This window comes from Halictus rubicundus, chromosome 1 (assembly GCF_050948215.1).
Source record: "Halictus rubicundus isolate RS-2024b chromosome 1, iyHalRubi1_principal, whole genome shotgun sequence".
Classification (NCBI taxonomy): Eukaryota; Metazoa; Arthropoda; class Insecta; order Hymenoptera; family Halictidae; genus Halictus; species Halictus rubicundus.
In genome coordinates this window covers 19,329,549-19,356,669 of record NC_135149.1, presented here as the reverse complement: position 1 = coordinate 19,356,669, position 27,121 = coordinate 19,329,549, and the positions used below count along the sequence as shown (strand labels likewise).

General features: G+C 36.8%; 5 protein-coding genes and 1 long non-coding RNA gene across 8 annotated transcripts; 1 reads left to right on the top strand and 5 right to left on the bottom strand.

Annotated features, from left to right (window-relative positions):
* The first annotated feature begins 150 nt into the window (after positions 1 to 150).
* LOC143356535 (regulation of nuclear pre-mRNA domain-containing protein 1B) lies at positions 151 to 3,609 on the top strand. 2 transcript variants are annotated; one of them, XM_076792300.1, is made up of 5 exons: positions 151 to 399; positions 1,065 to 1,369; positions 1,460 to 1,594; positions 2,067 to 2,342; positions 2,419 to 3,609. In XM_076792300.1, exons 1-5 carry the CDS (start codon positions 249 to 251, stop codon positions 2,566 to 2,568), a joined length of 1,017 nt encoding a protein of 338 aa, XP_076648415.1. In that variant the 5' UTR covers positions 151 to 248; the 3' UTR covers positions 2,569 to 3,609. The 2 variants fall into 2 exon arrangements, with proteins under 2 accessions (XP_076648415.1, XP_076648425.1); XM_076792310.1 differs by having other exon boundaries at positions 292 to 415.
* A 179-nt stretch (positions 3,610 to 3,788) lies between these two features.
* Cnep1r2 (CTD nuclear envelope phosphatase 1 regulatory subunit 2) lies at positions 3,789 to 5,877 on the bottom strand. Its single transcript, XM_076796087.1, has 4 exons — positions 5,358 to 5,877; positions 5,138 to 5,209; positions 4,801 to 4,935; positions 3,789 to 4,684 (listed from the first exon to the last, which is right to left on the bottom strand). Exons 1-4 carry the CDS (start codon positions 5,383 to 5,385, stop codon positions 4,527 to 4,529), a joined length of 393 nt encoding a protein of 130 aa, XP_076652202.1. The 5' UTR covers positions 5,386 to 5,877; the 3' UTR covers positions 3,789 to 4,526.
* Positions 5,878 to 7,394: 1,517 nt separating this feature from the next.
* LOC143354652 (uncharacterized) lies at positions 7,395 to 16,586 on the bottom strand. Its single transcript, XM_076788946.1, is given in 17 exon segments — positions 7,395 to 8,065; positions 8,137 to 8,292; positions 8,482 to 8,686; positions 8,834 to 9,241; positions 9,399 to 9,809; positions 9,899 to 10,047; positions 10,224 to 10,350; positions 10,495 to 10,600; positions 10,709 to 10,721; positions 10,998 to 11,065; positions 11,160 to 11,184; positions 11,438 to 11,571; positions 13,110 to 13,152; positions 13,322 to 13,477; positions 13,542 to 13,743; positions 14,385 to 14,723; positions 15,007 to 16,586. Coding segments are annotated over 17 exon segments (2,988 nt in total). The 5' UTR covers positions 15,369 to 16,586; the 3' UTR covers positions 7,395 to 7,981.
* A 168-nt stretch (positions 16,587 to 16,754) lies between these two features.
* Positions 16,755 to 20,922, bottom strand: LOC143356567 (odorant receptor Or1-like). 2 transcript variants are annotated; one of them, XM_076792376.1, is made up of 5 exons: positions 20,392 to 20,922; positions 18,140 to 18,478; positions 17,609 to 17,810; positions 17,260 to 17,538; positions 16,755 to 16,993 (listed from the first exon to the last, which is right to left on the bottom strand). In XM_076792376.1, the coding sequence occupies exons 1-5, from the start codon at positions 20,751 to 20,753 to the stop codon at positions 16,910 to 16,912; spliced, it is 1,266 nt and encodes a 421-aa protein (XP_076648491.1). In that variant the 5' UTR covers positions 20,754 to 20,922; the 3' UTR covers positions 16,755 to 16,909. The 2 variants fall into 2 exon arrangements, with proteins under 2 accessions (XP_076648491.1, XP_076648499.1); XM_076792384.1 differs by having other exon boundaries at positions 16,759 to 16,957; positions 17,383 to 17,538; positions 20,392 to 20,897.
* On the bottom strand, positions 19,233 to 19,806 carry LOC143356620 (uncharacterized). Its single transcript, XR_013082700.1, has 2 exons — positions 19,506 to 19,806; positions 19,233 to 19,419 (listed from the first exon to the last, which is right to left on the bottom strand). It is a non-coding gene; the product is annotated as an uncharacterized LOC143356620 (long non-coding RNA).
* Positions 20,923 to 21,751: 829 nt separating the features above from the next.
* LOC143354565 (odorant receptor Or1-like) lies at positions 21,752 to 27,099 on the bottom strand. Its single transcript, XM_076788843.1, has 7 exons — positions 26,639 to 27,099; positions 26,559 to 26,575; positions 25,807 to 25,849; positions 25,421 to 25,762; positions 22,371 to 22,572; positions 22,147 to 22,302; positions 21,752 to 21,991 (listed from the first exon to the last, which is right to left on the bottom strand). The coding sequence occupies exons 1-7, from the start codon at positions 27,004 to 27,006 to the stop codon at positions 21,944 to 21,946; spliced, it is 1,176 nt and encodes a 391-aa protein (XP_076644958.1). The 5' UTR covers positions 27,007 to 27,099; the 3' UTR covers positions 21,752 to 21,943.
* Between the last annotated feature and the right edge of the window lie 22 nt (positions 27,100 to 27,121).

Below are 27,121 nucleotides of genomic sequence, written 5' to 3'. Positions count from 1 at the left end.
ACAGATTGAAGCACAGACCGTAAATCTAATAAGGTAACCGATAAGGTAATGCAATGTGGTCCGACATATTTGCAAAAGATGGCGCTTGTAGAGCGAATGACGGAAATAATATGCAGTAGATCGTAACGTTTTATACACCGTTCATGTTTGTATTTCAGCTGTTGAGTCGTACACTTGTGCGGCTCGTAAGTCGAAGTACGGAGGGTTTTATATATTCGTTACTGACGAAATAACGTTAGAATTTAGAAATGACAGGGTTTACAGAAAGTGCACTTGTGAAAAGGTTAATGGACCTAAATCCTTCTCAACAGAGTATTCAAACACTTTCTCTTTGGTTAATTCATCATAGAAAACATCATCCGACCATCGTGAAAATCTGGTTCAAAGAGATGTGTAAAGGTACGTGAGGATTATCGTAAGTACATCTCTACTTACGAATATTCTATTTCAAATTCCGTATCGCGAATATTATTTCATTGCAATACCATTTTGAGAAGCATTCGAAATAACATGAATTTCGAGCAACGTTTGTTCAAATTTCTAGGTTAACTCGTAAGTTAATTTGCTCTACAGAATTGTAGACATACGTTTCAAAATATGTCAACTGCAAAATTATACTTGGATTACTAGTAGACACTTGTTGAAATTAAAATTTATTGTATTTATATCGAATTATAAATTTAAACTTTCAATTAATTTTATCGCTTTTCTTTGTATATAATTGTAACATGTTTTTGTTTATGTTTATGTAAGTGATCATGGTAATGTTTAAAGATAATACGAGATATTTAAGCACTTTTTTCATAATTAGTTTCTTCGTATAACAATAACACATCTTTTCGAATTTCACATATATATTTCTGCCTAACTCAAACATGTTCTTTATTGCGTATTTTTACTATAAATTATTCTAAATTGAATTTCAGCATAAATAAACTGAAAATCAGTTCAATTTAAAACTTCTTAAAATGTCATTTATTAAGGTATATTTTTTTTGCTATGAATTAACTTTATGCTCAATTTATCATTTTATTAAACATTACTTTTATAAACGTATTTTTCAGTGAAGGATAATCGGAAGTTAATGTACATGTATCTGGCAAATGATGTCATTCAAAACAGTAAAAAGAAGGGACCAGAGTTTGGAAAGGAATTTGAAACAGTGCTACCAAAAGCATTTGAACATATGAAAAGCTTCGACGAAAAGACAAGAGAAAGGTTAAACAGATTGCTCCAAATCTGGGAAGAAAGAGGTGTTTATGATAAAGCACAAATTTCAGAATTTAAGGTCGCTTTCACAGACACGGCAAAAGATCCAGGAACGCCACCCCCAAAAAAGAAACTAAAAAATGACATAGAGAAAATAAAGGTAATCTAGAATCTAACCTGTAGATAAATTAAACATTTATGTTGAAGTCAGAATTACTACCTAAAAATAAACGTTTGTTCCATTTTACAGAAAGAGAAAAAGGAGAGAAAGAAATCAGAGACTGAAGTTGAAGTAGATGGAACCAAAGAGCTACATGTTACGTTAAGTCCACGTACTCCTGCTGGAGATCCACCAGAAACAGAGGAACTCATCAAGGCATTAATGGTTAATACCACTTATAAAAACAACAAACATTCGGAATATGTATCGTTAGCAATAAACTATCTTATACATAGAAAAATATATGTTGAATCCATAAGGCATATTGGCAAGCACATTCACAGTTTGATACATCCACCCCCAGTTGTGATTTTATTCTATTTATGGTCATCAGTTTGATTTTTAATGCGCTGAAAATGTGTTTTCTTTTTTTTTACTTTTATTTAGCAATTTTATAATGTTTCTGTAGTAGTAGATCTGTTATATTAATTTTAGATTTAAAGTAACAATACGTAGCTGATTTATTGTTTAACAAATAATGATTATTGTTATTTTAAAAAATCAATATTTTCATAAAATTGAATTCGCATTGTTCTCAGCCATGTTTTACCTGATTGGGTCGTGTAAAGAGTATAACTAAGTGCCTCAAACATGGAACAGTTAAAGGCGATTACTAAAATTGCCTTCTCCATTTCAGGATTTGGAAAACACAGCATCCTCAGACGCTGGCGTTAGAGAGCGTATTGCATCTCTGCCACCAGAAGTTTCCGAAGTTTCGCTTCTTGCAAATTTAGCTGACAGAGCAGCTGCAGATCAATTAAGTGTTGCTGTAAACGAAGCTGCTGCATTGTTAGCAGATTACAATGGACGTTTACAAGCAGAAATGGAAGACAGAAGAAGATTACTGACTATGCTTAGAGATTACACTTTAGCGCAAAGACAATTACTCCAACAAGCACAGGCAACTTTAGATGTATGATTATTATCAGATGTATGATTCGTTATCCATTCGCAAATATACAACTAATTCATTAAATATGGTGTTGCAGGACTATAAAGAAAAATTGAAAAAGGTGTGCGCAGTTAGATCAGAAGTGAAGTCACATATCTCCAATCTTCCTGACTTGACGCAATTGCCTGATGTTACGGGTGGTTTGGCACCTCTTCCTTCAGCTGGTGATTTATTTTCTATGCACTAGCACGTGAGTTCAAAGAGCACGATCATTGAATTATCATTGAGTTCCATGCATAGAGATATACAACCATGCTATGTTAGCTTGGTTTTTGTGATGAAATATATCTTACATAATGATTTTCTACTTTTCAATATTTAATATATATATATATTAAATATTGATTATACTTCTCGTATCTAATTACAAAGCATGAAACAAAGAGAAGTACTGATGAATAAACATATTATGAAATCATTTTACAGGACACTTTATTGACATAAATAAACTGAATCAATCTAATTATGAACAATTTCGAAATTTGAATAATTACAATGCCAGTAACTCTCACAGATCTTATGTTTTAATTAAAGATTAGCCAACTCAATGTTTTTAGTTTCCTAATATAAAATTAAGAATATAAATGTATATTCATTTTTATAAGTAAACCTTTAAAAAGAAGGAGAATAAATTTTGGTACAAACTCATTTTGTACGAAGAAACGAATCTATTTAACGGATTAAATAATTTCTAATTATAGTACTCACATACTGAAGCTATTATAAGCCACAAACATGTAATAAGTTTTAATAAACAAATCGTTCTTTCAAATGTAAAGTGATGTAAATTGACATATTTGTCAACAGAGTTACTAACAGAAGTACTGAAATTGTACATGACATAAAACTCGCATAAAAAGAAGCGAATATGTATGCACACAAGATAACGAAATATACCGTGCAGATAAAACGTGCATGCATAGTTAGAAATGCCCACACAGTGGCAATTGCCCAATTATTGCTGACCAGCAGTATGTAGAATATTGCACTTGTATTTGGTAATAATTACTTCTGTGTATGTACAGATATTGTAGGTAATATTACTTTGGGACTGAGGAAAATATCTTAAAACATAACGCTGCAGTTTAATTTTTGAAAAATACTGGTCTGCATAAGTAAATAATAATGTATATGTAATATTGTATGAAATAAATCGCGTGATTGTGCGTTGCGGAAATTGTAATAATATGCAAAATATTAATATGAATAAATGTTTTGATCGTTACAATTTGTATTTCTTATTCAGAACTATCTCGAAGTATTCGAACTATTTCCGAAGTTTATTATGTCGATTTTAAATTAACTTCATAGTTGTTCTTTTCTTATATCCTTTAAAATTAAAAAATTGCATGTAGATACTATAAGAAGTAAATGAAATACATTCAAATATAGATTGTTATAGTTAAAATTTCGTATAATTAACTTTATTTATTTTAATTGATTTCCTTATACACTTATCTAATTGATATATGATTATGGTTTATACGGGTGCTGTATTGATATATTTTAATCATATCACATTTATAATACATTTTTATATACGTAACTTAAATAATTGAATGATGGTATCTTACAAAAATTTTGATTTGTGCTAACTCTTGGCAAGTACTTCTGGCAAGAGTTGTATTGTACCTTTATTTCATCGAAGGTTAACTATTATTTGTCCCAGTATTTCATGTATACATTTCTAGATTTTTGAATTACAATATATACAGTACAGAATATTCACAAAACATTCTTGCAACCAAAAATTGTGTAATTTAGGACGTTACATTATTGCATATATGTTGTATATACAATAAATAGCTATTGCATTACTATTGCTTCAAAATTTCCTATAATGATTCTATTCACCAACATTACTTTATAAATGATTATTAAATTATTTGATAAACATTTCCACATCATTTAATTTTAAAGAGTATTCAAAGTGAATATACATGTAATGTACAACTATAAACATGTAACAATCAGTAAGGTATTATAACATTATTGTTTTAAATGCTAATCACAAGAAATGAAATAGTTTTTAGTGCTACTTCAGTATCAAAATCACTTTGTATATACATATTTTATGAACACCCTGCTTAGCAATTCAGGTATAAATGAACACTTTAGGAATTAACTAAATTTACACATTTTTCTTTAAGTTTCGTGTGGATGTGGTGGTCTCGTTGGTTTTAGGATAAGTTTTCCTGTATCATCACAGCTCATATTAAAATCACCAAGCACGCTTCTAGCCCTCTGAGTTATAATGCTTGGTGCTATTACGCGTCTATGAACTCCCATCATAAATAATATCACTGTAATAAATTAATTCATTTTAGATAAATGTGAATTGATGAACAAGAGTATGTATTTCATTACTGTTTAATAAAAGACCTCTTGAAAACACATCATTCCTATTTATTAAATTTACCTAAAAGAACACTGGCTATTGCAAAGAATGGATGATTGCAGAGACTTTGTGTAAATGATACAGCTGGTGTATTAGGGTCTGTCAACCAATGCCACGCACCAACCGCAGTGCAAACAGAAATAAAACCTAGAAGTACTGAAAGAAAGCATAATATTAAATGTATGAGTACAAAAACATGATAAATTACCTTATACAGCATTCAAATTTTTCATAAATTTGTGTGTAAAAATAATCGGTATGCAATGAGTATAATAGAATCGTTTGTTGGTGTTTCAAAGATTTGTTTACATTGAACAATATTTAAGCATAACACGTACAGAAAAAGAGAAAAACGTACTTCTCCACCGTAAAGTAGCCGGTTGTAAGCTTGAGATCACTTCAGTAAGTCGCCTTTCAAATGCTTTTAGATCTGAAAATAGTTATCAAGGAAAATAAGAATAACCTCAATGATGTTAACTCATTTGCCGCATATGTTATTGTTTCACGGTATCACGTGTTTTTATTGAATATCATAAATTATTTTAACATTGACATCGATGAATGCCTTTCTTTTTTACCTTCGCAAACAGTCTGATCTAAAGACATTTTTATCAATTTCGCACATCTATCTGATAAAAATTCGTTATAAAACAAACAATTCCGGTTGTGTCAAGACAACATCATTCACACCACTGTTGTTATATGTAGAAATGAATTATCAAATACACTTGTCATCAACTTCACTGTTTTGATATCTAACGTTATCCGGAAAAAAATTGATATGAAGTTATTCAAATTTATTCATATGTAATGAATAATATTTCTCACAATATTTTTATCAAATATTTATTTTACACGTGTTGTTTTCAATTATGTAATGATTATACAATATTTTAATGTAATGAACATGAAAAAATATAGTAACTATTACAAACTATATTTGATCAATTTTTCTGTTATAATTGTAATTATCTATTGAATTTAATTTGTACGAAACGAATTCCTGAATTACCAATACCACAGACGAGGTATAGGGGTAGACCAATCACCATATGGGGTTTCGTATCTCACGATCTGAAATACCGACATCGTTAACAACTAGATTTCTTACGCCCTCTACGCTGACGAACGATAAATGTTGTAACTAGATCCACGAGAAGCTTAGACCATATCACCAGAGAGGAGTGAGAGTGCTCACGCCCGGCGTTTTGGCACAGACGAGGTACAGGAGTAGACCAATCACCCAATGTATATTTTTTGTCTCACGTCCGCGGGGCTCTAGAGCCCCCTTACCATTTTTGTGTCACATCCTACCGTATCGGTCGGAATTAATATTGTGGAACCAATATCACAGACGAGATCGCCGACGAGATATATATAAACTTTATATTATAAAGACTGCCAGCCCCCGTGTTAAACTGCGAGTCTCAAAGTGGGCCCCAGGTGGGTACTGGGAGCGGTCGGTAACGGCCCCAATTACCGACGAGATATATATATAAAGACTGCCAGCCTTACGGGAGAATGTGTCGCTCGAAAAATACGGTGTTTTCTACCGCCCTCTAGGATAGATTTTGGCTGGAGTAAGAAACAGAAGGCCAACGACGCTATCTCGTCGGTGCAGAAGACCACTAAGAAAATTCTCGTCGGTGAGAAGGTAAATCATCACGGAACCATATCGATTATGAAATGTTACATTCTCCGACGAACGTATTCGAATTAAACAGATATTTTTTTTTTAGTGTTGCTTTTTAAGGTTTAAAATATTGATTGTAAAACTAACATCAAGGACAAAAAGTTCGTAGAAATATTTTTCGTAAGAAAGTGTTAAAGCATAATTTTAGAAAAATCGATTTCTACTTCAAATTTCATATGAGATACCTTAATTTGTAATTTAAAAATATTTCATAAACAAGCATTATTTCCTTACACTTTTATTGTAGATAATTGTTCCAAGAATCGATCTGTGGAAACCTTTCCAAAATCTTTTTCGCAGGTCAGTCGGTAAACCAATTCTTCGAATTGCTCAAGGAAAGTCTGGTCGTTGGGTCCAATTTAAAAAAAGTTATATTGTTTTGAAGAGTCTTCAGAAGATGCAGGTACGAACCTGCGTTCTCGATCATGCGTCGTATCACAGATGAGTTATCTCGTCAGTGATATCACCGACGAGATATTTAGAAAGACTCGTCAGTGCAGAAAGCCGATTAATAGGCTACCATGTATTACCATTGCCATGTGCAAGACCATCTTTCATTATGCACAATTATTGTTAAATAGCAAAAAGAAAAGAAATCCTAAAGATCACACACCCGAGTTTACGTTAATATGAACTAACAATAAATAAGAGAAATTGCAAAAAACAAATAAAATTCTTAATATATTGTTTAGAATTTTTTCGACCTCTGGTTTCCTAGACATCTCAAAAAATGTGGTTTTGACCTCCAACTTTGAGGGCTGTATTCACCCCTTCAAAGTAGATGGTTGCCGATAAAAAAAACACGTGTCAAATATTTTTCGAAGAACTATACCTCACATAAGTTTCATTAAAATCGACTTGCTTCTACTGAACATGTTCCCTTGTAAGCTTTGCTTAATCCCCGTTCTAGTGACTGGAGTATTAATATTTTGTAAATTACAGTGGGTCAAAACCCCTGTTTTCTCTTTAGTTTTCACTCTACAGTTTTGCTTCGAGTGAAGACTATACACCTTGCTATATAATTAGTATACGAGAGATGTATCGACGAGTCTCTGAGATGTCTTTGTCTCTGAAATTTGGCAAAAATTCAATTAGATTTGGGATAGATTGTTTCAAATTTTTCTGTCCGAAAAGAAATTGGAATCGAAAGTCACTTTCTCAAGGGTCTCAAGGGTTCGAATAATGATTCGTGATTTATTTTCGTTCTGCGACAACGAGCACATAGATCTGCCAATTGTTTTGATGACGTCTCCATGAATATTCTTACGAAAGTTACAAAAGCACGATACAAGGCATGTGATCAATTAGACCGCGGATTTGATGCATTTACAGGAAAATAAACAGGTGAAACATAAAACTGTGTAGACATTAGACGAATTTGGAAATATTGTTAGTCTATTTTCGACGTAATTAAGTTTCTAAAAGAGAAAATGAATTTTCATATAATCTTTGGTTCTTATGATTGACTCAGAAAATTTGTATTTTGCTTAGAGATCCGCAGTCTAATGATTATAGTTGATCATTCAATGGAACCTTTCACTTGTCGGAGGAGTCCTTCAAAATATTGAACGACGTGTAGCTCATCTTCATGATCTGGAATTGATGATCGTTAAACATCGTTCCTCCTTTTTTTTACCAACGAATGAAATTGTTTCTCAACTAACAGTGACAAAGGATTCGGTGGATAAGGTAATGATACGAGCGCTGGACATTTTCACAGGCCTCCTGGACCTTATCATGATCATCAACAGGTCTTTCATTATGTTCACTGGAAGCGTGGTCCAGTCCATCTCGTAAATGGCGTCGCACACGTTCATGCTCTGCGAACATCGTTCATTAATCGCATCGACTAACAGAAATCAAAATTTATAGAGTAATTCGAGACGAGTCCGGATATTGAATATGCTCGGGGAAAAAAATGATGTACACATTTATCCGTGTCTGATTTTTCTCTCTGGATTGTGTTCGGCGCGCCCGAGTGATTCAAGGAAACGAAATTTGGTGCCAACCTTCAACGTCACCTCGTTTCCGTACCAACAGTATAAATACACCTGCATGAGCATGCAGCACAAATATGATAAGCTCCACGCGAAGTTCAAGCCGTACGAGCTCGTCGTCGACATTTTGTAAATAGTCAGGCAGAGCACCGTGGAGCTCACGGTGAACTGAAGGAAAATCACGTACGTGAACACTGCGTTCACGTTTTTCGCGAACCTGCAATCAGTTCAAATTGTTCTGAACAGATTAGAATTCGAAACCAGAGTCCGTTAAAATGAATATACATATAGTGGAACATTGATATTATAATATTAGTCCCAGTGGATTTCTATGCGGCAAAGGAACGAAAAATTGATCTCTCACTTATAGATCCCCATCTGATGCTCGATCAGATCCCTCAGAATCCTTCGTCTCCTCGTCTTCAGCTCCGCTATTGATTTGCATCCCCTCTCCGCCTCTGCCAGCGAAGACGGCAACGATCGAGCTCGATGACAAAATATTTCGAATTGCGCGCTGATCTGGATCATCAGGCCAGAGATCAGGGTCTCGTGACCCACGCTGGTGTTCGCGCACACCATTAGACCGAACGACTGCTGGACCAGGGACACGAAGTAGATCATGGGAGAAGTTAGATCATAGGGTGCCCAATTCGATACTGGAAGGGTTCTCGTGCTGACAAATCGATCAATCTGAGCCACTGTGCCGAAAGACGCCGCTGATTCGTTCAGGATTTCGCAGTATAACGTGAGCTTTCTGCAAGAAATTGGCGAACTAAAAGCGTGTTGATATTGTTTCAATCCTTGCCGGATCATTATGTCTGCAGCTATAATTTTAAAGAACAATTACAGTGGAAGACAACGCGCGGAGAATATGTAGTTAGTGTAAACGAGCTGAAAGGGTGGAAAACTAGCGTAATTTGTAGATTGACCTGGCATGCGCGTCGAACTTCCGTTGTATGACCGCCTCCTCCTCGTCCCTTGGCACATGATTCTTCAACAGAAGGCTGTTAACCACGCTGACGATCTTCTCGCGTCGAATGAACAGATTAGCGACCTTTATACTGACGCCCAGCACTGAGATACTCAACGAGAACTTCTCTGTGGTAGCATCCAGATCCTTGCTAATTATTGCGTCGACCAGGGCGTAGAACGTGAAAATGTACAACAGGAATATCATGATCACCGAGTAGAGATTGTACAACCAGTATTTTAATGAATCAACTGGCCAAGTTGTTGGCCTCCAGAAACCGACATAGGTGAGCAGCGCAAACGAGAGGGGTAATTTATGCATTTTTATAATAGATGATCCTTCCTCTAGGTTTAAAGAGGACCAGGAAATTCTTTTGACACGATTTTAAAATAATTTTGTTTTCTTTCCTCCAGTTTCAAAGAGGACCAAGAAATTCTTTTGACACAATTTTAAAATAACTTTGTTCTCTGTCCTCCAGTTTCAAAAAAGATCAGAAAATCCTTTTGGCACAATCTTAAAACCCAATCTTTCCTTCTGTTTGCTCTAGTTTCGAAAAGGATCAAGAAATTCTTGTGACACAATTTTAAAACACATTCTCTTCCCTCTAACTTCGAAGATCAGGAAATTCTATTGACACTATTTTAAAGTACGTTCTCTTTCCAGTAGCTTCAGAAAAATTCAACTAGATTGAAGCCTCCTTTTAGGACCGAAGCAAAATTGCAACGCTTCGAAAAGCAAATAAGCTCCCAGCTGTGCTGTTTGACTTATGTTTCTCGCTTCTAACGATTTCCCTATTTTCTAGATATACTGCGACTGCTATTATCCTTCTCCCACTCTTCCCTCCCCCCTCGATCACGGGGACCATAATTATTCTGGCGACTTCCGCCCCCAAGAAAAATATACCGGAATAACTCTCGCGTTAAGGTCCGTTCAAGTATAGCTTCCCTGTGTTTTTTTTTATATTCCTGACGTATCGATGTTACATCGCAACGACAACGACCGTGTCGCTCGAAACGTTGCTAAAATTAATAAACTATAAGCTCCGCTCGGCGAACCCTTTCCAGTCGGTTGTCGTCGATCGCGGAGGAATGATCATTATACCTCCCGTCTCGATCCATCGTGGGTACCAATTATTCTGCGACACAGTTTGTTCGATGTCTTCTTCGGTCGAGTAAACAGTAAGAATTGATCAGTTACGTTCCGCCGAGGAATAGTTGGAGCGGCTCCAGAAAATAATATATTTAAATGTGTTTAGTTCCGGCAACCAACCGAGCAACACTTTCTAATTTTGAAGACATACATAGTTAACGCTGAACGATGAACGAGGCTGGTTGCTTTCGAAAAATGACGGGATCGTATTTATTTCGATTTGTTTGTACGATTTTTATTGTGTCAGCTCGAGTATGAAATAATTCTACAAATTTTAAACCTGTCATTTTATGGGTAATGCGTGTAATTTTTTTTTTAATAATTAGACTGCGGATCTTCATGCAAAATAAAAATTGTGAGAAACTGAAGTTGTATGAAAATGTATTCATCCAATCCAGTAGTGCTTAACCTTTTTATTAATTGCAGCCTCTTGAATCGAAAAAATAAGTTTTCGCACCCGCCTTGAAAAATGTGTTTCTATTTATATATTTAGAAAATTACATCTATTCCAAGATAATTTATTTATTGAAAAATAAGTTTTGCATCGGAAATTTAGAAACCTCTCGCATACCCGCACAGTGCGGACAAGTGGAGCGCTACAGGTTTATATCACGATGTACGAAAAATTCTTTGGCAAAACTGCATATTAACCCATTGAGCGCTATGAACGCATATATGATTTCCCACACCGCCATTCAATTTGGGCCATGAACACATATATGGGTTCTCACACAGCCATTCAATTTGGGCCATTTATTTTTTTTTTATATTGTTCATGTTATTATTGCTTAATGAAATAAATGGTTCTGTTAAGGTTTTTGCGGTCACTGCTCAAATTATTTCAGATACAATCAACATATTTTGCAATGAAATTTTAATCAGCCCAGCATGCGCTTCGTCGTAAAAAGTAGGCAGCCCAGTGAGTGATAAGTCGTAAAAAGTAGGCGGTCCACAGCACACGCTTAACTTCGGACAACTCAGCGCTCAAAGGGTTAAGAGGAAATTGATATTATCAATTATTTAAGAAACATTTTTATGCACATATGTTGTCATTTTTTTTTAATTTATTAAATATATTGTTAAATGTTATTTATTGTGAATAATTACCATCGCATGTACAATACATTAGTAACCATTAGATGTATTGTTAAATTTAATTTTCTGTGAATAATTAACAATACATATACATTCGTAAACAAATTTTAAGTTTTGTTCAAAATTTTGCTATTTGTCCGCCCACAGTGCGGAATTTACTAGAAAAATTCAATGTTCGTGTATATCACGATATGAAATACATTTCTTTTGCAAAAAATAATCATTTTTATGCGTAATACAATTTTGCAATAATTATGTATCAATCATTTTTACGTATTCTTAATTCACGGAAGAACGTGAATGGGGATCACATTCCAAGTACTGATAATGAGTCGGATAGCGAATAGCGATTTGTTAAGTTTGTTAATTTTGTTTACTACTATTATAATTTGTTTAAGTTTCTTCTTATTAATTTTACATATGGTTCATTTATTATTAATTAACGTTTTAAATTTGTTAGTTTTTAAAAATAAATTTTTTTTATAAAAAGTGTTAATTTTTTGTTAAATTTATTATATTGGTAAATTTAATTTTCTGTAAAAAATTTCCTATATATATACATTAATAACCAAATTACGAGAAGTGTCCAAAAACAGGCCATTTGTCCGCACTGTGCACCGGGATGTAAGCACCCCAGGTTAAGAACCACAGATTTATCCAAAAATAATCCAACTGTCTTTAAATTCTTCTGTTTTTGCAATATATATACAGGGTGGTTGGTAACTGGTGGTACAAGCGGAAAGGGGGTGATTCTCCGCGAAAAAAGAAGTCGAAAATATAGAATAAAAATTTTTCGTTTGAGGTTTTGTTTTCGAGAAAATCGAATTTAAAGATCCGTCGGGTTCGCGTGCTTTAGTATGCGCAGGAAGTAGAATTGGTAGGTCATGATCAGACGCAGCAGACAATTCCTATCGAATAACACGCGCATTGGCTGCATTTTCAAACTCAATGTTCTCGAAAACGAAGCTTCGGATGAAAACATTTTATTCTATATTTTCGACTTCTTTTTTCGCGTAGAATCACCCCCTTTCCGCTTGTACCACCAGTTACCAACCACCCTGTATATATGTTTTTGTATATTTGACCTACCCTTTTGTGTAACGAATGCAGAAAATCCGCAGTCTATTAATAATTAACAGTCACACATTTGGACATTTTCATTTGTTTAGGGTGTCCAGTTGAGAGGTGCAAATAAAACGTTCATGTTCTTACTTCTCTCTCTAAGTTCGACGTGCAGTTGATTGAAGTTTATTTAAAAAATAAGAGAAGTGGGTATGCTTGGAAAACAATGGGAAAATGGCGTTTCGCGGAAGGCATGTTAGTTTCATCATGTTTACGATTTCGAGATGGGTTTATTATAATGATTTCTTTCATGACTGTCTCAACTATACTAATCGCGAGCTACATAGTCTTACGATCCATTAGCCTCGTTTGAGCACGTTATACGCCGAATAAGAAGTCTTGATCACCTGTACCCAAAAACATTTTCAATTTTACGAAACTTCCCCAATGAGAAATTCATTTCTATCAAACACAGTAGAAATCTCTTCAACAAACAACATAAACGGTACAGAGAGTATCGAAATACAGGTAGGACTCGTAAAATAGTGAAAAAAGTAAATGATAAATGATACAGACCGCCATAAATGATTCCAGATTCACATACATAATGTGAGCACTCTTGAACTCCATGGGGTACGTGGATCGTAGCATAATTACTAATAGGATCCTCTTAGAGTTCTTGTCTAAATACATCCAATTGCTTGCGAAGATTATGTCTGGAACTTCGAGGCTCTGGAATGGGAGAGTATGTTAGAAAACGCGCGAGGGTATTCAACTTTTCAACTTGATTATGCACCTTTCGTCTGACTTCGTTCCCGTACCAACAGTAGTAAAATATTTGCAACATTGCGCAAACCGTGAACATAACGTGCTCGACCACTTTTCCATCTAAGCGGGTCTGCGTCAGCTGGAAAATGGAGAAGCAGACCATCGATGCGGCAGCTATGAGCTGAAAGCATAGCACCGCGCGAAAGTGTTTGTTCACGCTCGCAGCGTACCTGCAATCATTTTGAAAAATGATCACATTATCGTAATGGCAGAAGCATTTCTCTAAAATTGTACTTCCTTGAAAGGGGCGATTCCTGAAGTCATTTGAAGTAATTTTTTCCTTTGCGAAAATGTTCTCCGCAGCTTTGTTAAGGAGTTGTTCACGAAAAACACGGACCTATCAGAGCGCGACTAGACCGGACGAGTTCCGGCTCAGCCAATGGGACCTGTCATCGTGCCGAAATCCGTCCGCTGTCCCAGCGCTCTGATTGGTCCGTGTTTTTCATTAATAACTCCTTAACAAAGCTGCGGAGAATATTTTCGCAAAGGAAAAAGTTACTTCAAATTATTTCAGCAATCGCCCCTTTCAAGAAGTACAACATTTTTGGGACACCCTGTATAACGAAGAAGCCGTAAGTTAGGAGCTTTCCTAATTTGTTAAGTCATTCCTGTTTGCTATTAATTTTCTATTGCAAGATTTGTATATTTGGTAACAAGAAAATTGATTAATTTGTATTCGAGTTGTAATGTCCAGAAAAGAACTGTATAAAATTGATTTCAACTCTATGGTTATCCTACAAAGAAAGAAAAGTAAAGGACGAAGGGCTGCATCGAATCGTACGAGGATCTTTAAAAAATTTTTTAAACTCACACGTATAGTCGGTGATGGTGACGAGCACATTTCTTCGCCGACTTCTTCTGATCGTTCCTGATATTTTGCAGACGATGTCCAAGGATCTCCAGTTGGCCGTAAATGCAGATCAACAATCCGTTAAATAAGGAGTCGCAAGCAACGTGCATAGTCGTGTCAAAAGTTAGGCCCACAGCTTGGTAAAGGTAAGTGACTGTGTACAGCGTTGCGGACGAATAGTTGTACGGTATCCATGCGCGAAATGCTAATTTTCTATTTTTTCCTTCCATGATCGGCGTGCCGATCCACACCGCCATCATGCTAGCCTGGACCACTGTCATGAACTGAATGGAATTCATGCTGCGAACCGAAAAATCAAACAACCCAACTCCAATATCATGGGAAGCAATTGAAAAATTGAACTACTTCTCTTCTCATCGTACCGACTTTATATAATTTCATTGATTTTTAATCAAGGGATAAAACAAGCTGGGAAAACGAGGAACAACTACGGATTAATTCCTAACAGTTAAAAATTTAGATGACGAGTCATTGACGATGATTAGAAAATTCTTGTCTCTGCTGGTTCGACAATGAATATTTAATTCATCTTTAGAGCAGATTATTTTAGAAGGCAACTTACTCGATTATTTTATCGAATCTCATCTTGATGTCCACCTCCTCGTCGTCCCTGGGCGAGAACGGCTCCTTTTGCAGAGTTTTTATCAGAAGAATGATGTTCTTTCGATTCAGTAAGAACGTGACCATCTTGCAAATGCATCCAAGCACAGACATCGTTATGTACACGTTGTCGCTAAGATCCTCCGGACTTCTTACGTTCAGAATTAAATCGAGCACTTGCGTCAGCACTATACTTTGTATCAGGCCGAACGCCATCACCGAGTATGCCGAGTATACAAATTTTTTGAAGGAGGATGTCCAGGTGATCGGTCTTAGGCAACCTAACGCCGACAGCATCGAGAGAGGTACGCGTAGCGACGTCATTGTCGATTGTCTCTTTTGTCTTTCCTCATTCAATCGTAAACAAACTTGCACCAGGCAATTTATTCGGAGATTCACTTCTGAAGTTAAAAATTTGAAATACTACTGACGGCAGAGAGCGAGAAAGAGAGAGAGAGAGAGAGAGAGAGAGAGAGAGAGAGAGAGAGAGAGAGAGAGAGAGAGAGAGAGGGAGCGTTCACTCAAAAGCTGAAAATATGCTTGAGGACAATTTGACTTACAATTTGAGTAAATCGTCAGATACAATAGTATTTTGTCTACGTTCAGTTAATTTGGTCTACTTCTTAATGATTAGAACAGCATGTTTCACAAATCACTTTCGTTGTATCTTTTTCTTCGAAATGTTTCCTTCGGTATCGCGCGAGTAAGATCGAGATGCACAAGGATAGAAAGTTCTCGGAACAATGAGTGAAACGCAACTGACTAATATAGACTATCGGAATTCTCTCAGCACCCTCGGATAGTCTCGACAGTCTCCCTTCGACTAGGCTATGTTATTATGGCAATTGCCGACGACCGCGCGGCTGCTGCAATTGCATGGGATTCAGGGAGGGTTGTTTAGGTGGACGGACAGTTTTTAATAATGTAACAGCGGAAGAGGAACGATTCTTTACAGTTCGTGTTTGTTGGACACAGGAAAATACATATTTCAAAGAAACTTCGACTGCGCACCGTCAGTCGTTTATTCGTTGGAGACTGCAGTGGTTAGGTGAAATTCAATCGAAGAAAATGTGTGCCAATAAAAATAGTCTCTTCAACTTTCTCCTCTACCATTCATTACTGTCTGCACGATTCAACAACAATTTTATATGTTTCCACTAATTGTTACCTTACGTCGTGGACGACGGAGGGTCTCAAAATGGCAATAAACGTGGATGACAGCTGTCACTGTGGAAGTTAGTTTCATTGTGACTGGGCTGCATAACATGTTGCGGTTGAAGTTGGTGAAAAGCACTGCCACGCCCTTCGGTAGCACGCACAACATGATTGCAGGCCTTTAGCACCGTGTTTCCCCCGTGAAACGTAGAATTAGTCGAGTACACCCATTGAATTGAAATCGTTAATATTAATTTGACCTGTTGCACATTTCAAAAAGACACCGGCAGATGTCTTCGACCCCTCCGCAACTTCCTCTCCTTACTTACAAATTAGCTGATGACTCGCACACTCGCAATTTTTATAGTGATTTCGCAACCCCCGCCGCACAATTCTTATTGCAGAAAATTTCAATTCAGAGGCAAGTAGAAGAGCAAGAATACTTCGCCAGGAAATATAGGATACTTTCGATCTCCTAGTTTTCAATGTTAACCTCATCGAAGATGACATAGACGACGATTCATACGAGGCAAGTTATTTTTTAGTTGTCGGATTTCTAGGATTTTGAATTTATTGCAAACTATGTTCAATTTATTGTACAATCTATAGTACACTCCGTCAGAATGAACAGTTCACGTGATTCATAAAGATTTTCGATGACTGCTTCTCTGTTCAACTATTCTAATCGTGAGCTACATAGTTCGATTCCGTTAGCCTCGTGTGAGCACGTTGTACGCTGAATAAGAAGTCTTGATCACCTGCACCACAAAATATTTACAATTTTCACTGAACTTCTCCATTAAAATATAGTAGATATTTGGGAGTCGTGCGAGAGACTCGATGCGTTCGACCGACGAGCGCGAGCGCGCGGCGAAGCGTCGGGGACGAGGCAGGACAAACGCCTAACGTTCGTCGAAGGTTTCCGATGATCGGCGAAGAGCGCCGATCAACGGAAAAAAGGAAAAGAAAAGAAGGGAGTCGCGTTAGAACATTAGAGGCATCGACCACGTGTTGCCGTTACGCTTTATGCATTTTATGTACTTATGTTTACTTAAGAGACTACTACAAAAAAATTAATTGTTATCAAACACAGTAGACTAAGATTTCTAATAGCAGACAGAGTTTTGGAATAAGCCTTAAACCTGTGAAACAGTGAAAAGAGTAAATGATAAATCATACAGACCGCCATGAACGACTCCACATTCACATGCATAATATGAGCACTCTTGAACTCCATGGGGTACGTAGATCGTAGCATAATTACTAATAGGATCCTCTTAGTGTTCTTGTCTAAACTCATCCAATTGCTCGCGAAGATCATATCGGAAACTTCGAGGCTCTAAAATAAGAGGCCAATTTAGAAAACGCATGGACGTCCGGTGTTAAACTTTCTTGTTTTAATTATGGACCTTTCGTTTGACTTCGTTCCCATACCAACAATAGTAAAATATTTGTAACAGTGGACAAAACATGAGCATAAAGTTCTCGATCATTCTTCCGGATAATCGCGTTTGCGAGAGCTGGAAAATCGAGAAGCAGACCATCGACACGGACATAATCATTTGAAAGAAAAGCACTGCGTGAAAAGTTTTGTTCACGCTCGCTGCGTATCTGCAACCATTTAAAAAATTACACTTTATAACATTTGAAATGCAAACTAGGAGCTTTCTTAATTCACTAAAAAATTATTCGCATTTGCTCTCAATTTTCTATAATATTGAAACCAGTGTACTGAGAGCATAACAGTTGATTTAGGATTCGTCAAAAATGTTTACTTTATGGGCAGCTGTAATGTACTATATTTAAAATGTAAACTAGGAGCTTCCTTAATTCACTATGAAATTATTCACATATGCTCTCAATTTTCTATCCTATTAAAACCAGAGCACTGAAAGCATAATAGTTGATTCAGGATTGTTCAAAAATTACGTGAAACTGACACGTATAGTTTGTGATGGTGACGAGCGCATTGGATAACCGACTTCCCCTCATCGTTCGTAATCTGTTGCAGACGATGCCCAAGGATCTCGAGTTGGCCGTAAATGCAGATCAGCATTCCGCTGAACAGAGTGTCGCAAGCGACGTGCATAGACGTCTCAAAAGTTAGGGCAACAGCTTGGTATAGGTAAGTAACCGTATACAGCGTCGGCGAGGAATAGTTATACGGGAACCATGCGCGAAATGCTAATTTTCTATTTTTTCCTTGCAAGATCGGCGTGCTGATCCACATTGCCATCATGGTGATCTGAATCGCCCCCATGAATTGAATCGAATTCATACTGCAATCCAAAGAATCGAGTAATCCGACTGTTAATTTAATCTCATTATTTTATGTTCTATAAAGCAGTTTAAAAATTGAACTATTAGGGGGACCCATAAGTAATCAATTATTTTTAAATCTAAAACAAATTTTGTAGTAAATTCAAGTTTTTATTTCTTAATTTATTACATAATCTCTATTATTATCAAGGACAGTTTACTATCTTTCCTGCAAATTTTTAATCCCCCTTTTATAGAAATCCACGGTTCGTGAAGCAAAATATGACTCAAGGTGCCTCCTTGCATCTTCTACAGAAGTGAATGTTTTATTTCTTAAATAATGCTCCAGAGATCTGAAAAGATGATAGTCAGAGGGAGCAATATCCGGTGAAAACTTCCCATTGCAATTCCTTGATTTTTTTCCTGAGTGAGTTTCGCTGTATGGGGCCGGGCATTGTCAATTTGCAGTATTACACCTTTTCCGTGGACTAAAGATGCCCTCTTTTTCAATAATTCTGAATACAGCCGTTGTAATTGCTGACAATACGACTCAGCAGTAACTGTTTCTCCAGGTTTCAACAACTCAAAGCGAATTATGCCACGACAGTCCCACCAAATGCACAGTAACACCTTTCTAAGTGATGAGCTAGGTTTAGGGGTTGGTATTGTGCGGTTTGATTTGCAGAAAGCCATTGCTTGGAACGCTTTATGTTATCATAAGGAATCCATTTTTCATCTGCGGTAACGATTATGCTAAGAAATGGATCTCTACGAAATGTGGATAGCAATGAAGCGCAAATTGATCGACGAATACTCTTGTTGATCTCAGATAATTGATGCGGTACCCATATTCCTTGCCTATATGCCTTTCCCATTTCGTGTAGGTGCCTTTGTATAGTTGACCACGTGGACCCAAGGCTTCTCGATAATTCTTGTATACTTAATTTTGGATCGGCTTCCACTAGAGATTTTAGGGTGTCATTATCAAATTCAACTGGTCGTCCACTTCGAGGCCTGTCAGAGAGATCATAATCACCAGCAGCAAACCTTCTGAACCAACGTTGACACTTGTTGACCTTCAATACATCTCCATAAACATCGCAAATTTTCTTTGTTGTTACCGTTGCATTAAATTCCGCATGAAAATGAAAAAGTATGCAATGACGAATGTGATCCTCGGAAGGTACGGACGCCGCCATTTTATTACAGGGTTGTAAAAAAATTTATACTTTTTAGAATATTTTGAACATAGGCCGCTTTACCGAAAACTGCAAAAGAATACGTGTTTCCTCTTCAACGATCGGTACAGAACTAAAGGCAAAATAAATTCTTTGCAAATAATTGATTACTTATGGGTACCCCTAATATTTATTATATTGCATCAATTTCTTATCAAATTAAGCTGAAAAAATGGGTGATGGATAACGATTAGCTTCTGGCAGCTAAAAATAAAATAAGGGGCACTGTCAATGATTAAAAAATTCTGGTTTAGTCAAAATAACGAACTCGAATATTTTGAGATTGTGAAGGTTATTCAAATCCTTGAGGAATTATTAAAAAAAGTTATTTCTTTGGATGTAGTTGAGGAAAATGCTTTTGAATAGGCACGTTCTTGTTATCCCTTAGCACTCGAATGGTGACTGTAAGGCACCACTAAAAATTGCTGTATCATTATTCAAAATATGTTTTGCATTATTAAATTTGTTTGTATTTAATAAATTACTAAACATTTCAGTATTGTACGAGTAAATTGCATCATTTTCGTATGTATAACATGAAAACAAATATATAGAAGGGAAATATTCTAGGTCGGAAGAAATGTTTCCTTTTGGAGATAAAATAGCTTCGAGTGCAAAGGTTTATTTTTATAAAGTAATGTAAAATACTCGGCTTCAGTGCTTTGTAAATCTAGTGTTAAAAAATTGCGACTTACTCGATTATTTTGTCGAGTCTGCTCTTAATGTCCGTCTCCTCGTCGTCCACAGGTAAAAAAGGTTCTTTCCGCAGAGCGTTTAACAGAACAACGATATTCTTCCGATTCACTAATAACATGGTCATCTTGAAAACGCCTCCGGTCACAGATGTCATGATGTAGACGTTTTCACTGAAATCTTTCTGGCTTCTCACGTTGAATATCAGGTCGAGAAGATGCGTCAGCAGCACACTCTGTAGGAGACTGTATGCCATCACCGTGTACACCAAGTATACAAATTTTTTGAACGAGGATGTCCAGGTGATCGGTCTCAGACAGCCCAACACTATTAGCATCGAGAGTGCTATCCGAAACGATGTCATTGTCAATTTAATTCCCTTTTATATCTTCTCTTCATTCGATAGCAAAAGATATTTTAACCAGACGAGAAGATTGTAAGATTCGTGTGTATTTCAGTTCGCTTTTGCTTAAAGACATTTATTCAAGTGTATCGTCGAGTCTCGAAACAATGCAATTTTGACAGATACTGAAGAGCATTCAGTTAATTTGATCTGCTTCTGATTGGCATTCGCGAACCAGTTTGGGTACAGTAGCGTTATTTCTTTGTGAAAATACTTTCGTTTCTTTTAGCACGAGAATTTAGCCTTCCCAGAACAGAGACTGAAACACAACTGACTAACACAGACTATCGGAATTCCCTCATCACCCTCGCATAGTCTCGACAGACTCCCTTCGACCAGGCTATGTTATTATGGCAATTGCGGACGACGACGGACAGTTTTTAATAATGTAACAGTGGAAGAGGAACGATTCTTTACAGTTCGTATTTGTTGGTCACAGGAAAATACATATTTCAAAGAAACATCGACTGCGCACCATCAGTCGTTCATTCGTTGGAGACTGCAGTAGTTAGGTGAAAATCAATCGGAGATAATGTGAGCCAATAAAAATGATCTTTTCCAGACATTACTCGATTTCTGTCTCGAAAATTGATTGCTGGCTTCAGTATTATTTAATGGAGAGTCTGTGCTGAGGATAGAAGGATTTCAAAGTTGCTGCAGTATTATTTAATTAAGCACCTGCACACAGGACAAAAGGACTTCCAAATTTTAATAAACGCGATCACAGGAACAATACAACGTTAAACACGAGGCAAGCTATTCTCAGTCTTCAATATTTCAAGTTGAATTTATTGCAATCTATAATCTGTGGCGGCCCGCGCAAAGAGCACGCCGACCACCGACAACATACAATGTATACGCGGCGGCGATCGTCCTCGGAAAGCCGCAGCGAAACACGTGAAGATCGGCTTCGGGGACGGTCGCCATCTGCTAAACAATCGACTGACGCGAGGAGGAATCGGTCGGTCGAAGGCATGCGATCGACACTCGCTCGCGAACGTCGGTATAGGACGGTTGAAGGTCCACCGACGAATAAAGACGTATACCAGCGAACACGGCCTCAGTCATTTCACCCGACTCCCACAAATCTATATCTTTGTTCTACATACTGCGGCATAGTTAATTCTTGATAGAATCTTAATTATAATACGTTACGTAGTATGAAGCACGTTGAAAATTGAGTAAGAAGTCTTGAGCACCTGTAAAAAAAAATCAAGATTCTTATTAAGTAATTATCAGCAATATTGAAAAAATTCGGGGAATGCACAATGGTAAAATAAAAATCGAATAAACGGTCAGACGAAAATGGTAATGGTAAAAACAATAAGGGACAGAATCAACGAGAGAAACTGACAGCCATGAAAGCGTCTAGGTTCAGAGAAACAACGTGGCCGCTCGAGAACTCGATGGGGGACGTGGCACGCTTCATGATGATCATCAACATCTTCTTCGAGTTGTTGTCGAAATCCGGCCAGTTGCTCGCGAAGATCATGGCAGGAACTTCGAGGCTCTGAAACGACGAGTGATACATTAGATCGTGAACGAATGAAACCGATTCTTCGTGTTTTGAGAATGGACCTTCAGCTTGACTTCATTCCCGTACCAACAGTAGTAAGACAGCTGCATCAGAGTGCAGACTATGTATACAGCGGATTCGTACATTTGGATGCCCACGTTTAATCTGGTTATTCGGAAAAGGGTGAAACAAGCCATGGACGTGCTCACCGCGAACTGAAAGCCCATGATTCCCTGGAAATACTTGTTCACGTCCGCCGCCAGTCTGCGAACATTTGGAAAATTAATTGTCTTGAGCAGGGACCATAACTGTTATAACCAAAAAGAAAAAAGTCATGGAATAACAAGTATTTCATCGACTGAAATCGTATTGGCTACAAATAAGGATTATAAGTAACCGAAAATTTTTTCTCTTGTTGGTAAATGTTATCGTTGAGAGAAATTCATATCGATCACTTATAACAGTCATCAATGAAAGAAATTTATTTCGATCGCTAATAACAGTTATCGATAGGAGAAGTTTATTTCGGTTGCTCGTAACAGTTATCGATGAAGGAAATTTGTAATAGTTATTATTAAATAGTACAACTTTCAAATGGTAGACGATCAATTATTTAATAAATTTTTATTCATACAATTAATTGCTATGATCAAAATTTAATGTGACAAATATGAGTTTTTCCAAATTTTCTCCTGACAAATTACACAGGAAATTATCTAACGTTAATTTTAGAGCAGAAAAGGTTCGTTCAACGCTGTTACGAGCCAGGGCTATGAGCAGCGCGAGAGGCCGGCGAGGGGATTTTTACCCCAGGAATATGGTTTCAATTGTTAGTTAGGTACGCGGACGCACCCGATGCGAAATCGAGGAGCCGCTAGGATAGTTGACGTCGAGGACGCACCTGATGCGAAATCAGGGAACCTCTGGGAGGTTGGTGTCAAACGCAGACGCACCCGATGCGAAATCGAGGAGCTACTAGGAGGATGAAACTTCGTGCACGCACCCGATGCGAAATCGAGGAGTCACTAGGGAACACGCGGCGAACCCGATACGAAAGGAGGTTGTATAAGAGCGCGGACGCACCTGATGCGAAATCAGGGAGCTGCTAGGATGCGGAAGAACCCAATGCGAAATCGGGGATCCGCCTAGGATGGTATAATTTCGTGGACGCACTCAATGCGAAATCGAGGAGCCACTAGGTTGGAGAAATCTTCGTTGAATCGAATTTAAGTATTAGTAAGCCTCGTAACTTCTATATAATTTAATTGATACAATCCGAGCGGTTAGATTGTATCGTGTGGGAACGTTCAATTATTATATTAGGATTTTAGGCAATAATTAAGGGTACGCGAGTTAACAAACAAGACAATTTATTCTGAATTGAAATTACTACAAGTGTTGTTGTTTGTGTCGCGAATGAATATAATAAATGTACAATTAGAGGAATTGTTTACCTATGTTGCACGGTGTTGACGCACTGGCAATGCGGGGTTAGATGGCGATTGTTGAATGCCAAATAGAATATATACCGAACTAACGGAATCTATAAGGTTATGAATTGATTCGAAAGGGACTTTAACCCGATCTCACTAGACTTGACTCTGTAACGCGACGTGACTGCACGATTACTATAACGTTACGGAACCGTTTCTGAATCTCAACTGAACCGCTTCTCGACTAACCGAAGAGGATGAAAACGAATGGGTTTATATACCTTGAAAATGAAAGGGGTACTCTGTTTAAGATTTGATATCGCGTAGGGTCACAGTCACATTTTTTGTCACTTCTAATGAAAAGCAGGGCTCAGTTAGATTTTCGTTGAAAGGGGTTAATGAAGGTTATCCGGGCTATTTCCTATCAGAATATTGATTAACGGATGCCAGAAGGGAGTGTTTAGAGATTTTGGTATAAAGAAGGCATACAGTATCTTTCGTTAATAAAAGGGGCCTGTTGGGACGCTTTTCGTTCTCAGAAAAGAGATTAGAAATTCTAATCGAAATAAACGTGGAGAACGTCTCCATACGTAACAACGCTAACCTGAGTTGCGGGCACAGCGTGAATTATGCACGCTAGTTTTGATAAATACGGGAGTCTATATTTCTGATTTTCCCAGTTGAAAAAATTTTGAAAAATTTTTTGTCAGATTTTGTGTTGTTCTTATGGTCTGTTGATTCGTCTTGTTGTACGAAACCTTCTCAATGAATTTCACAGGCTTGCTTCATCCGAAAAAGAGTAGACAACTCAGTCGTTAAATAAGCAACTGAAATGAGTTTTCTCATCCATAGTTATTATAAACGAGTGAAAAGAAATTCCATCATCGATAACTGTTATGAGCGATCGAAATGAATTTTTCTTCATCGATAACAGTTATCGAGGAGGATCCAATTTTTTGGACCCTAATAACCAAAAAGTATAAAAATCGATATTTTTTATCATTTTGTTTTTTGAATTATTTTCCTTATATGTTGTGTAGAATTTTAGTAATTACTAGAATAGAAATTTTAATAATAATCAACTTTTTATTAATGATTTTTATCGTAGAAAAGTATAGAAAAACTATTATTTTTGGTCCCTGGTCTTAGGCGGACTTTCAAAATGTAGAAGGTAGGATTTCGGGATAGGACAAAAACGGGTAGCTGCAATTTTAACCCTTAGCACTCTAATGGCTACTATAAGGCGTCACTAAAAATTGCTGTATCATTATTCAAAATATTTTTTACATTATTTAATTTGCTTGTATTTAACAAATTATTAAACATTTCAGTATTGTACGAGTAAATTGCACCACTTTCGTATGTATAACATGAAAAAAAAATACGTAGAAGGGAAATATTCTGGGTCGAAAGAAATGTTTCGTTTTGGAGTCAAAATAGCATCGAGTGCAAAGGGTTAAACAGTAGAAGCATTAAAAGAATCGAAGAGTATCGATGAAGTAATTTTCTCCTGCAGTATCAAGAGAAGTTTAAAACAGTATCAAGGGAAGAAACAAATTTTGATTTGGCGAAGAAAATGTTTATTTCGCATGAAGATCCGCAGTCCATTGATCATTGTGGAGGAAGTCGTACGGCAAGGAGTTAATTAATCCGATTCGTAATAAAAATTGAAAACTCACTGGTATATGTCTGCATGGTGTTTGGCGCACGCTTTCACCGACAGATTCGGATCCCCCATAATATTTTGCAAACGGTGTTGGAGCAGCGTCAGCTGACCGCGTATGAGTATCATCAGGCCGCTGATCAGAGTGTCGTTCGCGAAGTGCACGAACGTGAGCGCTATCAGAGTGCTAGCTTGATGACAGTAAGTCACCTTGTACAAGGCCTGACGAGAGTAGTCGTACGGCACCCACACACGCGGATTCCCTAGACTTCTCACCTTCAGATCTCTCACCACCGACGAACCCCAAACAATCGACAAGTACAAACTGATCACGAACAAGAACACCAGCGAAGTATTTCTGCGAACCAGTTATAGTCATTTCAACTACCTGTGGGTTCATACTTTTTTTCATGCACTAGAGCAGTTTCCACGAATTTTCCTCCGTCTATTCGAATGCATTTATTTACTGTTTATGGAAATGCTGTTCGGAGTCTGTTTAATATTACAACATGTCAAAATGGAGGCTACAAAACTGTTTCATCCACGATTATTAAAGTTCTACACATGGGGAATTGTTCAACAAAAATATTTCTTTGGACATACATTATTATTGGACTGCGGATTTTATGCATTTATGACAAGAATGAGCAGATGAAACACAAAAGAAAGTGGAAATATTTAAAGAACTTGAAAATACTGCTGTGCTACTTTTAACATATTAATATTATTAAGAGATGAAATAAATGTCTATACAGCTTCTGTATCTTGTAGATAATTCATATTTTTCATAAGAATCCGTAGTCTGATTATTATAGAAATCAGAGTAAATACATTTTTCTATGGTCATTATTAGTGTGTCGCAGGTCTAGTGTTAAACAGACTGCGGATCAATATGCAAGATAAAAAGTTTGTGCATCGATTGCTGAATATTGTGGCTACATAAAAATGTGTATCTCTCATTAATTATTTTTCATGCATTCAAAATATTATACTAATACTTAAAAATCTTACGTTTTAAATTGCACCTATTCCTATCATAAACGTATAAAATCCGCAGTCTACAAATAGAACTTGATCGACGCCGATTTGGTCAAACAAAAATTGAAGACGAAGAAGCTTTCCTTTAAACAGAGGTGATTTTTCTTAGAGCTCACAGTACACGATTCGCGATCTACTATAAGGACACAACATACAGAACGATCTAACGAACAATTGAAAAATTATGTTAACTTACTGAATCTCTTTATCGAATTTCATTTTAATAATCCTTTCCGCCTCGTTCACGGGCGTGAAAGGCTCCCGCTTCACCTTGTCTATAAGAAACAGTATGTCGTCCCGTTTCCCCATGAAATTGAGCATTTTGTAAATCGAGATAATTATCGAGACAGTTAGATAAAAATTGTCGGAGAACTCGGACGGGTTCTTAACGTTGAACACTATGTCGAGAACCGACGTCAACATCGTAGTCTGCACGAGTATCAACACCAGAAACGTGTATACATTGTACAACCTCCTTTTAGCTGTAGACGTCCAGGTGGCTGGTGGTAGACAGCCCAGAACTGTAAAGGTTAAGAACGTGTATCTAAACGTTGTCGTTGTCATTTTTGATTAATAACACTTCAGTCTTATTCGTCCAACAGATATTTTCCCTACTGCAAGAAGAGATTTCATTTATATAAAAACAAATGCTTCATTGTATTTCTTTAGGTATCGAGTC

Excerpts from the sequence above, each read along its gene's own strand:
- LOC143356535 (XM_076792300.1), top strand. The coding sequence starts at position 249 with ATGACAGGGTTTACAGAAAGTGCACTTGTGAAAAGGTTAATGGACCTA. Across the intron at positions 400-1,064 it reads GTTCAAAGAGATGTGTAAAG|TGAAGGATAATCGGAAGTTA; the intron begins GTACGTGAGGAT and ends CGTATTTTTCAG. Across the intron at positions 2,343-2,418 it reads AAGCACAGGCAACTTTAGAT|GACTATAAAGAAAAATTGAA; the intron begins GTATGATTATTA and ends ATGGTGTTGCAG.
- Cnep1r2 (XM_076796087.1), bottom strand. The coding sequence starts at position 5,385 with ATGTCTTTAGATCAGACTGTTTGCGAAG. Across the intron at positions 5,210-5,357 it reads AGATCAGACTGTTTGCGAAG|ATCTAAAAGCATTTGAAAGG; the intron begins GTAAAAAAGAAA and ends AACTATTTTCAG. Across the intron at positions 4,685-4,800 it reads AATAGCCAGTGTTCTTTTAG|TGATATTATTTATGATGGGA; the intron begins GTAAATTTAATA and ends AATTTATTACAG.
- LOC143356567 (XM_076792376.1), bottom strand. The coding sequence starts at position 20,753 with ATGACATCGTTTCGGATAGCACTCTCGATGCTAATAGTGTTGGGCTGT. Across the intron at positions 17,539-17,608 it reads GGAACGAAGTCAAACGAAAG|AGCCTCGAAGTTTCCGATAT; the intron begins GTCCATAATTAA and ends CTCTTATTTTAG. Across the intron at positions 16,994-17,259 it reads CAATTAATTTTTTTGTAGTA|AAGTTCAGTGAAAATTGTAA; the intron begins GTCTCTTAAGTA and ends ATTTTAATGGAG.
- LOC143354565 (XM_076788843.1), bottom strand. The coding sequence starts at position 27,006 with ATGACAACGACAACGTTTAGATACACGTTCTTAACCTTTACAGTTCTG. Across the intron at positions 25,763-25,806 it reads GCTCTAGTGCATGAAAAAAA|AAATACTTCGCTGGTGTTCT; the intron begins GTATGAACCCAC and ends ACTGGTTCGCAG. Across the intron at positions 22,573-25,420 it reads CACCATGCAGACATATACCA|ACTGGCGGCGGACGTGAACA; the intron begins GTGAGTTTTCAA and ends AAATGTTCGCAG.